This window comes from Diadema antillarum, unplaced genomic scaffold (assembly GCF_040938485.1).
Source record: "Diadema antillarum isolate AM-2024a unplaced genomic scaffold, OU_Dant_1.0 seq00000083_RagTag, whole genome shotgun sequence".
In the NCBI taxonomy this organism is placed as follows: domain Eukaryota; kingdom Metazoa; phylum Echinodermata; class Echinoidea; order Diadematoida; family Diadematidae; genus Diadema; species Diadema antillarum.
In genome coordinates this window covers 179,668-192,251 of record NW_027271176.1, presented here as the reverse complement: position 1 = coordinate 192,251, position 12,584 = coordinate 179,668, and the positions used below count along the sequence as shown (strand labels likewise).

General features: G+C 37.8%; 1 protein-coding gene across 1 annotated transcript; it reads left to right on the top strand.

Moving 5' to 3' along the window:
* The first annotated feature begins 4,169 nt into the window (after positions 1–4,169).
* On the top strand, positions 4,170–12,292 carry LOC139726433 (fas apoptotic inhibitory molecule 1-like). Its single transcript, XM_071637392.1, has 5 exons — positions 4,170–4,307; positions 8,143–8,270; positions 8,890–9,112; positions 9,918–9,967; positions 11,961–12,292. Exons 2-5 carry the CDS (start codon positions 8,160–8,162, stop codon positions 12,108–12,110), a joined length of 534 nt encoding a protein of 177 aa, XP_071493493.1. The 5' UTR covers positions 4,170–4,307; positions 8,143–8,159; the 3' UTR covers positions 12,111–12,292.
* Positions 12,293–12,584: the final 292 nt, after the last annotated feature.

Genomic DNA, 12,584 nt, shown 5'->3' with positions numbered 1-12,584 from the left:
AAAGCAAGCAAAGAACGCTCCATTTCATCTTCAAACTGGTTTAGTGGACTCGTACTTGGTACTTGGTTGGGATCCTCCTGAATACCTCCACTAGAGTTTTAACTGGAGGTGCCGGAGGGTGGACGTTTAAACAAATAGGCCTATTTCATTGCATAACATATTTTTAAATTTAGCTGGATCAGTTTAAGTGTGATTACAGAAGGGGGAAGTTCATTTCATGGTTATTGTGCTAGGAAAGAATGAATTCCTGATAGGCAGAGACTCAAACCCAAGCACCTTCTGATCTGGAGATTTTCCCGAGTGGCACCCCTGTAAAACGGGAGACTCCAAATTAACGATGTGCGCACATCACGAGGGCGAAGTTCCTTGCGGCCGAGGTCCAGGGCCCTCCTAAGGGCCCTGGAAGCTATAGGGTTCTAGATGCTCTCTCGTGTTATCTAAGGCTTATATTTTTTTTTTCAACATACGATGACACTAAGCAAGAAATCATTTCAAGCGGGAGACACAGAGCCAGAGCAGGAGAAATTAAATCTGAAGCGGGAGAACGAGAGATTTTGCAAAATATAGGCTTTCGGCGGGAAATCTCTCCCGTCGAAAGCGGGAGAGTTGGAGTCTTCTGTGGACCTCCAGTCTGGAGGATGGTACTTCAAACTGGAGAGTAGAATGAACCTAGTACATACATTATCGAACCTTTCTGATGTGTAGTGTGTCTGTTTCTTCTCAGTCATCAGACACTCGTCTCTTTCGAGAATCATAGGAGCAAAGAAAGACTTGCCGAACTGACAGCCATATTCGAAGTAGAGAAGATACATTATCAACATTTGCAGGGAGCGTTTATAATTGAAAGCATAGATTATGCAAAGACTGAGCCAAGGTTCGCCGAGAAAAACACCGTGCTGTATCCCAAAAATGCGGTACTGAGCAGAGATTGAATTTTCTCATCCCCTCAAGACAACAAGTGCAACCTAAGTAAAAGGGTGCTGTTCTTTATTCCGAAGGTTCGCTATTCCGAAGGTTCGTTATTCCGAAGGATCGTTAATCCGAAACACGCAAATTCCCTATACCTAGAGGTTCGTTAATCCGAAAATGAAAAAGGGTTCGTTAATCCGAAAATTTGTGGCGTTATTCCGAAGGTTCGTTATTCCGAAGATTGGTTAATCTGTAACTGAAATTCGGAACAATGAACCTTCGGAATAACGAATCTTAGGAATAAAGAGCCTTCGGGATAACGAACGAATAACGAGCTGTAACCGTATACAGGTACATACGGCAGTGCCGTATATTAAGAGAGTCTGGCCAACTCATAAATTGGACGCCATGTCGTTACCCAGCGTACAGCGCGCTTAAGGTTTTAGCGTGTGCGCTTGGGGGTTAGCGTTACGCGCAGGCGTCCCAAAGGCGCAAGGCACTGTATTGCTTGACTTTTTTTTATTATAGAGAGAGAGGGAGAGACACAGAGAGAGAAAGGGTGTAGGTTGGGGGAGGGACATTCTTTCATTCCATCCATGTTGAACAAAGCCAACAATCGTCAATCATTTTACACATTTGAATAGACCATTGCAGACACAAGCACCCAGGTATAGGGAAGCTGTCTAAAGGACATAATTCTTGAATATAAATATATTTTTTTTTGCTGTAAAAATAAAAGAAGAATTCACAGTATGCCGTGTCACTACTGTCATACACTTTCACTAGATTGTATGCTATATTATATTAGCAAGCTGTCCAGGGAACAAAAATATTGTACAACATGATAAATAAATTTACAATTCTAGCAGTGCACAGGCAATAGACGAATTCCACAGTTATTAACTTATTACTGTTTAGCACGTAAATAACCCTCAATTACCATCCTATTTAGTACCATATAGTTATGTATGAAACAGACATGAAGGCCTTCTAGGTAATCCAAAAGGAAAACGCCTATGTACAATGTACAACATGAAACGTCATCGGCAAGTGCTTATTATTTGAGATCATTTCATATACCTTAAAGGTATGTAAAATGATCTCAAATTGTTTAGAAATAGTTTTTAAAAAGACCTGTAATTGAACGAAAGCACAAATACCTGGATAACATATGATGATTAGGGATATCCTTAGTGACATCCGTACCAAATATAAACTACACGTTCAGGATCATTTAACATAGATATAGTTTAAAAACAAATAAAATTGTCCAAATGGCTACCGGCGTATACCTCAGCCATAGCAGGTGTACAGTATACCCCCCCCCCCCACCAAAAAAAAAAAAATACAATAAGATTTTCGCATTGATAACACCCAATAGGATTAAACTGTTTAAATGCTACTTCAGAGTCTTAAAATACAATATCTTAGCTCTCAATTTGGTAAAGCGGTCACAGAGAAAAGTGGATTGTTGTAAAGCATGTCATGAGTCTGATTCTTACGATGCTCTTGTGTGAGAATACAATATACAGAACTTGGAGGGAAGAGATTTCTGACATCTTCTACAAAACCCCTAATTTTTCTTTGACCACTGAAGCAAATCGAATGGGGTTTTCTGTAAATAATGTGGGCAATGAGTTATAGTTTCATACCATGAATTTGTATTTAGATTGATTGACTATTTTTAAAGATATCAATGCGGAGAGTCCCGTTGTAATTTCTTTTTTTTTTGGTACATACGGTAGAGTACGTTTTGACAATGTTACACGTCAGTTTCATATAATTGACAGAAAAAAAATGGCATGTTTGTCATAAGATATAATACGTCGAGTGTTTACTTTCCTTGAACTAAGTGTGAATGGATGACTTTTATTGTTTAAGAGAGCAAGTATTAAGGATATTGAGAATTTTTTACTCGTCAGTTGACCTATCTATACTTCATGGCAATACCTTGAGTGGTTATTTTAAAAACATGTGGAAAATCTTGTCATTTTACTATTTTCACTTGACCTCTGACCATCATGGCCACAATCTTTCCCTATAAATATACGCGTAACTGTGTAGTAATGATGGCATGCGAATACCGTGTTTGGTTTTAAGTTTTTGCATTGGGTAATCTCCAAGGTACGGAGGAACTGGGTAATAATATCCTAACAATAGATACTAGAATTTTAACATTTTACCTGACATTGATCCTTGACATTTGGCCCCCTCCCATGACCCCCACCCCTACCCCCCCCCAATAAATGAATGAATAAATAAATAAATCACAAGAGAATCATAGTCGCCGCAGTAAGTTTTGTCTGGAAATACATGTACTCACCTTAAAAAATTGCATGTAGATATGTGGGAAATAGTAATATTGTTTTAAGAATTGAACCATTATGTACATGATTTTGACCTTTCACTTTCACACAAAAGTTTATAAGCTAAAGACAAAACTTCGTCCACTCACACATATACATCTTATGTCAAACAGTTTCATTACAAACGGTGTCCAAAAAATGATTACGGAATGAAGGACAGACAGAAGGACGGACGGACGACCAAAACAGATGCCTCAGGCTACACTTCGTACGTTATGGCGGTGGCATACAAATGTAAATCAAAACTTGGATAGTCTGAAAGACACCGTGAGGAATCCAAAGAAAACATATCATACAGTTTTCCCGTCGCACACTGATTTCTCATCTTTTTTTTTTCCTTCGTTTTGGATCTGTCGGAAAGCGGTGCATCATTACACATGAGTCAGGTGGTTCAAGCAACGCCATGCTGGGCAGGAATTTAGGCATGACAAATCTTCAGTTTTTTCGCAGAAACATATCAAAATAACTTTAAAATTATATATTATATACCTTCTACTTCAATAAAGTAGACAACGGCAATGACAATTCATTATCCCCACTGCACCGTGACTGATATTGGGGATTTCCCAAAGGCAAACAAAATTAGCGCGTAGCTGCGCGTAATGAACAATGGGCACTGCGTATGAGCTTTGCTCGCGCCCGCGTGATTGACTTTGGTAACGACATGGCGCCTGTAGATCACGGGACCAGCTTTTGACCAATCACAGGCTTCAAAACACATAAGCCAAAAACCGAGTTGGCCAGACTCTCTTAATATACGGCACTGACATACGGCACTTAACAGCGCCATCTACGTTTTAAACCGTAACGGGTACGTAGTGTGTTGTATGCACACAGATACAGTCCCAGTAGTACAGAGTACTTATATATGTGCATGCATTGATCAGCTGTGAACCGGCTTGTTTTTCTGGACAGTTGTATCACAGAACCTGTTGCGGGTTGATGGTAATTTTTCGTCTCCATTCCAGACTGCTGAAAGACCGGTTGTGGCTTTGCACAAATCTCAAATCGACAATAAGTGGTGACCGTGAGGTAATATTAACTGGTTGACAAATAGTTTCATTCATTAACTTATACCGTAAATTCAGTCTCATGGTCGTGCATGCGAGCATCACAATTCCGGAAACTGCACTGGATGCCCACGCCACGGCCCACGAAGGCCCTAGCGACAAGGCCCAGTCCGACGCCACACCGTGGTTACATTATTACATAGCCAGGGTAGGCCGATCTGACAGTTAAAACAGATCCCACATCAATTGCGGTAGATCTAATTGTAGCCAATTTGTTAACGAAATTATGAAACTACTAGTCTGTAGTAGGCCTAACTGCTGTAATTTATGATGCGACGTAAATGCTAACATTATCATTAAACAAGTCTGTCGTAGACAACATGACCAGATCAGATGCAGATGACAGATGAGACAAGCTACCTATCGTAGTAGGCCCCTACTTTCAAATGCATTGCCGCTATTGAATTCACGAGGATTCTTTCACTCTGTATCTGGTCGTTGGGGAAATGTTCCGCGGAGACTGTGTCTGGCTTCACGGATCCCCTCCGGAGGCAATGACGTAAAAAAAAAAGTTAAAGACTCCTCCGGACAGACAAATCTTTCTGTCTACCTTTCACTAAATTTATACACTGATTTATATCAGTTTCAGACTAGTAATGAATAATGCCTGTGTGAATGTGTGGCTGTCATTTAGAAAGACGTATAAAGGTCTGGAATCTAGATCCTAGATCTTGATCTAGACTAGACTGGGGTCTGTAGACTCTAATATTTTCAAGACAAGGATGTGTAAAACAAATGAGGTTTTGTTCAAATTCAGATCAACAAAAACATACGAAAAATAGGTATCATTTAATACACTTATGCCGCCCACTGCATCACTGGATGTCTGTTGGTGTACATGATTTATTATGCTCATTTAAGGCTGTTTATGCATTCAGAATTGTAGATTTGATGTGGTCAATAGCACAATCAGGGTATGCAAATGCATATAGACCTCTAATAGGGCCTAAGGGGAAAAATTAGAAAACTTGGTGAAAATTTGTTTTTTGCTATTTGTTGTAGCTGAGTGTTCAAATTTTCATTTCATGTAAAGAAAGAGTCAAAATTTTGCATTAGAATGCACATTAATTAGCATTTTGATTAGGGGTGTCAACTTACGTTGAAATGACTGGTATATTGGAAAAATTCATTAAAAAAAGGAGAGTGTTTTTTCATCTGAAATTGCTTTTAGACATTCCTGATAAATACCCCTTTCATTCACCACTAGCACATACAATTGTAGCCATGACATATCACAAAATATGAATTAATGTCATATTTTCACTACTCAAAATGGATGATCAATTTTGTAGGCATTACTTTGAATTCATATAAAACCACTTTATATATTTAATAATATTTCACTATTGCCAAAGAGTGAAGAGGTGAAACTTTCAGGAATAGGTAGCAGACATATACTGGCCATTATTACAAAGTTTTATGCAACTAGGGCTGGTATTTTGGAAGGTATGATATTTTTCATCGAAAAATTATCTGTACAGTTTGACCTTGAATGTGCGCATAGTGTTTGGATCCATTCTCATATTTGTAAACACAGATAGAGGAATGAATATGAGATTTATGTTGACTTGAGTTGATGTCCAAGCTGTGACACTCAAACAATGACATATTGAGCCAAAATGCTATGTTTTTGCTTATGATGTCTTTAAAAATTGAAAAAAAGCATTGAAATAAAGAACAGTGAACACTTACCATGACTTTCATGCAGTAGAAGATGGGCGTGGATCAGTCTTATTTTTCCTCAGCAATTTGTAAATATATATAAAAAAATGTTCTTATTGCTCAAATTTGCTAAAATTTCCCCACAATAGATTACTACATATGTATAATTCATGGCTAGAAAACCAAGGATATTCAATAAGGGGAAATAGTTCTTTTAAGTAGTCACATTAGGATATACCTCACTGAAAAGAAAAGAAAAAAACAAAAAAAAAAACGGCTGCACTTATTTTCCTCAGCATTTGAAAATGGCACAAAACTCAAAACTGGCTGAACAGTTATTGGCAAACAGCACACCATATTGTAGTGTATCTTCGGTACTTTTAGGAAAAGGAGAAAATATGCTGTTTCTCCATGTATAACTGCACAACATGGGATAAAAGGTCACAATGTCACAAAAATAAGCCAGCATTACACTCCTACGATGCCGGGATATCAGACCTCATAACTTTCTCCAGCAGAAAGGACCACTATATTTTATTGCATGCAAGCAATGCCAGGAAAAAGTCCATTAATTTGATACCGCACACATAGGGGTAGACTTAAAATTCAGACCTCAAATCTTGATTTTACGTAAGTTGTAAAACGCTTTTTTTTATGCATTACATGGGTTTCAGTTACTTTTGGGGGACTTATTGGTAATTAATCTTCAATGATTAACAGTAAATGAGAAAAAATTAGCTATTGTATTACCACATGTGGTTATTGATGTCAGCATGCTGCATGTGAATTTTGAAGTCAGTTGGTGCATTCTTTTAGAACTTGAAGTTACAATTTTTTAAAGTGAGAAAACCATGATTGCATACCCTGATTGTGCTTATCACAATTTCCATTGTGAGTCCTGGCCTAAGTTTGCAATCCCCTACAACGAAGTTAGAGAATGCTGCATTATGTTAAGGGATGTTCACACGATCTGCATGATAAACTAAATTTCAGAGATATTGTATTTTATGAGTCAGATCTATGTAGTTGAGTAACTTGCACCGCACATTGAAAATGTTCAATGCAGTTAAGAATTAAAGAAGACTTTGCTCATTTTTCTATACGTTTGCGATTTTGTCTCAAAATCATGTAGATTCTATATTTGAGATCTAGAATAGCCGTCAAAATGACAAACTCATGTACATTTAAAATGGAAAAAGCTGCCACTGTTTAATCTGGACTTATATACACTCTAACATTGCTCTATTGGAACACAATTGTAACAACATTTTCAAGATACAGTATGTATCAATCACTAATTTCTTATCAAATAATCATAAAAAGTAGAAACTTTGTATAAAAATTCATTTTGCCATTGGAAAAAAAAAGTTTATCAATGTAGAACCAAGTGTAGCCACGGGGGTTTCAATGTCCTGGTATGAAGGGATATTCAAAAAGTGCACATAATTAACTGTCAGACAATGCACTATGTTCTATGTAGTCCACAAGCAGTATGGACCTACTATGGCTCTAAGTTTGGCCAGTTTACAGACACTTCCAAATTACAACACAGAGCTAAAACAATGATTATATTGTAGATTATCTGGTAGGACCCGAGTTTCGATCACCTCTAAATCTCGCTAGCACATGTATCATGCAATGCTTCGCTCATATGATTATGAATAAGATTATTACATCTTTCAGCCACATACAGCTGTCTCAAAACAAAACAAAACATAGCAGAACAATCCAACAGTAACAGTGAGCAACAAGGTTTTGAATGTAACATAGTTTTTTTGTCAAATTTTGTGTACATTCCCATGCTTGAAGATCTCGTGCTCAAGTTATGATGTGATACCATTATATTTTGCACACAACCAGGTGCAAGTGTAGACTATATTTTATCAGGATAATCCTTATATGAGACCTATTTTTATAATGCCTAATTCAGTGCTTTATTTTGTTTTGTTTTGTGTTTATTATTTCACCTAAAGTTATCTCTCATATTCACTATCACATAACCAAACTCTGAATTGTCCAGTGAAACTGTGAATCTCGCTTACACCCCTTCTCATGTTAAATTTGGTACCACTTGTTGTCCCATAGTGAAAGTACATAGACAAAAACCTGCCATTTTATTTCACTTTTGTTTGCAGGCCGTTGCATTCTCGCAATGACAGACGTGGTGGCAGTATGGACAGTGGCACTTAGTGATGGTATACACAGAGTCAAGTTTGAACATGGGACTACCACAGGCAAGAGAGTCATTTATGTTGATGGCAAGGTGAGAGTTAGTGTCATGGTGTCTTATGAGCCAAGCCCTTTGAAATCGCTTTGATTGTAGTTCAGTTTGACTCTAATGAATCTGCAAAATGCAGCCATCAACACCATGCATCTATGAGTGGTATGCATTGTATTTCAAACAAGATTTCAAAGTTATGACATTGATTAATCAACCATTTGCTTTGTGTGTGTGTGTGTGTGTGTATGCTTTTTCTATTGATAGAAATTTAACATACGCCTGTGCAAGCATAGGCCATAACTGACAGTCTTGGTAATTTCAGAGCAGCTCTGCTTTCAGTATACCACCGATATGCATAAAGATATAGTTGCAATGGCTACCATGTACTGTAATTTTTCAAGGGTGAGATAGGAATTTTAGAATCAACCACACATACCACAAGTTCATGAGTTTCACTTATGTTACTCTTTGTTGTATGTCATATTGGCTACATTTCAATTTCCTGGACTGGTGGTGGAACTGCCTATTTGTAGACAGTGTCCTACATAGCACAATTAATGTCACACAAAGATGTGAAGAAATTTACTTGACAGCAATAATGCTAAGTACACATACATGTATATGTTGCTAAACTGGTGCATGCTGATTGAAACTTTATCAGGAATTATCCAGAAAGAACTGGATGTTCAAGCTGGTCGGCAGAGAAACCTTCACCATAAGCGGGACCAAGGCCGTCATCAACATCGATGCTTGCAGCGGCTTTGCCTACGAGTATCAGCTGGAGGTCGGTGGCAAGAGCTTGGAAAAGTTCACCGAGCAGCGGGCACGAACATGCAAAGTTTGGACTCCTGTTGTTGATGGGGTTGGCCACAGAATTGTACTAGGTAATCCATCTGATAAAGCCCTTCTTTCTTCTATTTTGCTAGCACAGTCGACTGTTGAGTAGTAATCCTCTTTCCTCTTGCAAGTTAGTAGCCTTCCTTCTTTCTTTCTTTTTTTTTTGATACACAGTAGTTGGTATTTCATATCAGAGTGACATATTTTTTCATGTCAGAGTGACTTCTTTTTTTCACTTTCAGTAAGTTTTGTTTCTCCACTTGTATAAAAGAAAAATAGGTATGACAATATCAAACGTATTCACACATCATGAAAATGTAAACAGGAGTTCTCAGTACAAATATATAATCATGTGAATAATAAGTTATATTTCATGACAAATCTTTCAGCATACAGGTGGGAGAGACCTTTATCAATTAGCAAATTGCTTGACTTGTACAAAGGCCTCCAAACATTGTGACTTATAGCATTTTATTTGTTTTAAACCTTTAAATTCATGTCGGGAACAGGTCATTTACTGAAATATTTTCATGAAGATCATTATAACTTCAATATTTCAGTCATTAGTTTCAGAGTTCTTTGATATGGTGTGGTCCACATTACAGGATGTCTTCCTACAGGTATCACATGTGACGTGCAAAGGGGCATTAAAGTAAAATGAGACTAAATTGTAGGTAAGACAGAAATTCAGGTTAATTCTTTTCTGCTAATAGCAGCAAACTGCAACCTTGATCAGCAGTAATATCATGAAAGTGTTGAGAATGTATCATAATACAGGATAGTCACCATACCTTATGAATCATTCATCATTGTTAAGTCTAATTCATGTTTGTTTGTGCTTTTTTTTCACAGAAAAGGATTCGATGCAGATTTGGTGTGATGGACATGTACTAGAAACAGCAGTAAGTATTCTCATCAACTTGACAGCAATAGTTTGCTTGTGAGGTTATTGCACTCGGAGGGAAAACACTGACTGATATGTGTATGACTAATAGGCATTGGTATTAAATATATGCGTTTAGAATTGGTAGTGACTCTACAACTTATTGTGTACATCATTATATGATGTTTTGATTTGTCTTGATCTACAGATATCAAGTATGCATTGTAATGCAGTGGGTGCTTTCAAGTTTGGTAGTAGTGGTGATGCTGGTATTACAGTGCACTCGCGTTATAACGAACATGGTTATAACAAAATTCCGGTTACAACAAAGTAAAAATTTAGGCCGCAACGCTATCCACACTATGTATTTTTATTGTTTATTTGTTCGGTTATAACGAAATTTCGATATAACTAAAGAAAACTGGCGGTCCCGAGGACTTTATTATAACAGGAGTACACTGTATACCTAATCAGTTGCATTAAAATCAAGCTCCAACATTGCCGGTCAGATTAAGACAAACAATACTGATCATAGATATTCGTAACCAAACACTAGGTTTTTAAAGTGATTACTTTTGGTTCATGTCAAATGAAACTACTTTGTATTGTACAGATGACTGGGAAGAATGAAAATGACAAATTACATGACAGCTCCCCCATACAGTGATCCTTGGCTTACTCCTAGGCACAGATTTATGTGGCCATATCTAGACTGTTTGTTTCTATTAAAAAGACGACTATTGCATCAACTTGCTGTTAGTAGAGGTTGCTATGAACATTGAATGCAGACCTCCCAACCATTCTGAATTTGGAGGAAAGATTCTGAATTTTGACAATTCTTAGCTTGTGTTTCAATAAGTGTTTATTTTTCTTGATAATTTTACTACACACTCCTATGGGAACTGCTCTTTCTTTCCTACTTTCAAACTAAATAAACTCTTTTTTTTTCAGTTAGAAAGGTTTGGAGGTCTGTGAATGTGGTTCCCATGGTGATATGACATTTGCTCCTTCGATAATTGCTTTAGTGTTATTTTCTCCCAGGACTTAGGGTTTGGGTTGTGATAAGGTGTTAAATTTAGTTTGACGTGAGGATTAGAATTAGGGCTAGGGTTATGTTTGTGGGTAGAATTTATGTTTGGCTTAGCGTGCAGATATTCATGGGAGCAATTGTCAGAGGAGCAAATGTCATGGATCCGGATCCCATACATGTAGCAGTGCCAGCGGCAAACTGGGAATGACAAATTTGATAGACCCTAGGGGCTGGTGTTAGGCAATGGGGGGAGAGTATGCAGTCATCAACATGAACAGTGAAGCTTAGTTCCACAGACACCATTTAACATCAAGCACAGCACTAGCAACCTGTGTTATAACAGTATGAGCTTTATAGCAACAGACACAGCCATAAACTTCCTCCAAGATCCTTGCTGCAGTGTCAGTATATATTTAGTGACAAATAGGGACTTGATGGACATTATCATTGAGTGGTTGAATCTGTGATGAAGAACCATAGTTATGGAGTGAGAAAGATGTAATATCCCTTTTCAAGAGAACACTTGGCCATTTCTCAATTATGCATTTTAATTTGATTTCACTTACTTGAGGCAATGTCTCTGTTAATGGTTTTCAATTTAGCAAAGACTAGTGGACTTGCAAAAAAATTTCAATATGACAACAATGTTGAATATGATGCCCTCCTGTCATAACAAACACAGTTTTTAAAAAAATCTTGTTACAACAATGTCAAAAAGCGAATTTGAATTTTAAAATTATCATCTTTATATCTTTACGTACTTTAGTGTTTGGCTGTCATAAAATTTTGATGTAATACAAATAACTGCTGGTCCCAAGAACTTTGTTTTAATGGGAGTCACCAGTAGATGGTATACACAGTATATATACCCTGGTATTTTGTATAGCAATGCTTTTATGAAATAGATGATTAACTTTACACTTTGTCAGGAATGGTTCACATTCAATGTATGGTGCCAATTTTTGTTCTGCCTCTTTGCCAGGGTGAATTTGTGGACGACGGAACGGAGACCCACTTTGACATGGCTGGTCATGCCTGCTACATCAAGGCCGTCAGCAGCGGCAAGAGGAGAGAGGGCATCATTCACTCCCTCGTCATAGACGACGTCGAATACCCAGAGACGATAGAATGAGAAGCCCAATTTCCCTTTCTGCAGTGTGGTAGCGGAACTTTACACGTAATGTATTTCATGCATTTGCCCCATTTTCGACTCGATGCCACTGGGTTTTGTTGTCAAGAGATGAATGAAGTAGGGCTTATGAAGAGCTTTATGTATCTATGTGATTTTTGTCTTTCTTTGTCTGTTTATTTTGTCCAGAGCATTTTAGTGGAGAAAATAGATTACAGACACGTACAGAAAATATGCCATATCATGAGTCCTCTCACATCTCGACGTTAGTAATTTGTAACTGAAATATGTCATGAGCAAAAATAAACCCGCTGTCCAGCCCAGCATGGTGTTGAGAAAGTGACATGCCTTAATCCAGGCCATTGATTCGCAAGCTATGGACATAGCCTTGTTGGATTGGAGGTGGGGGGAGGGGGGGGGGGGGGTTGTGTGAAGTAGGCAGTAAGATCAGAAGACAGTTAAGTCATCTTGTGGAGA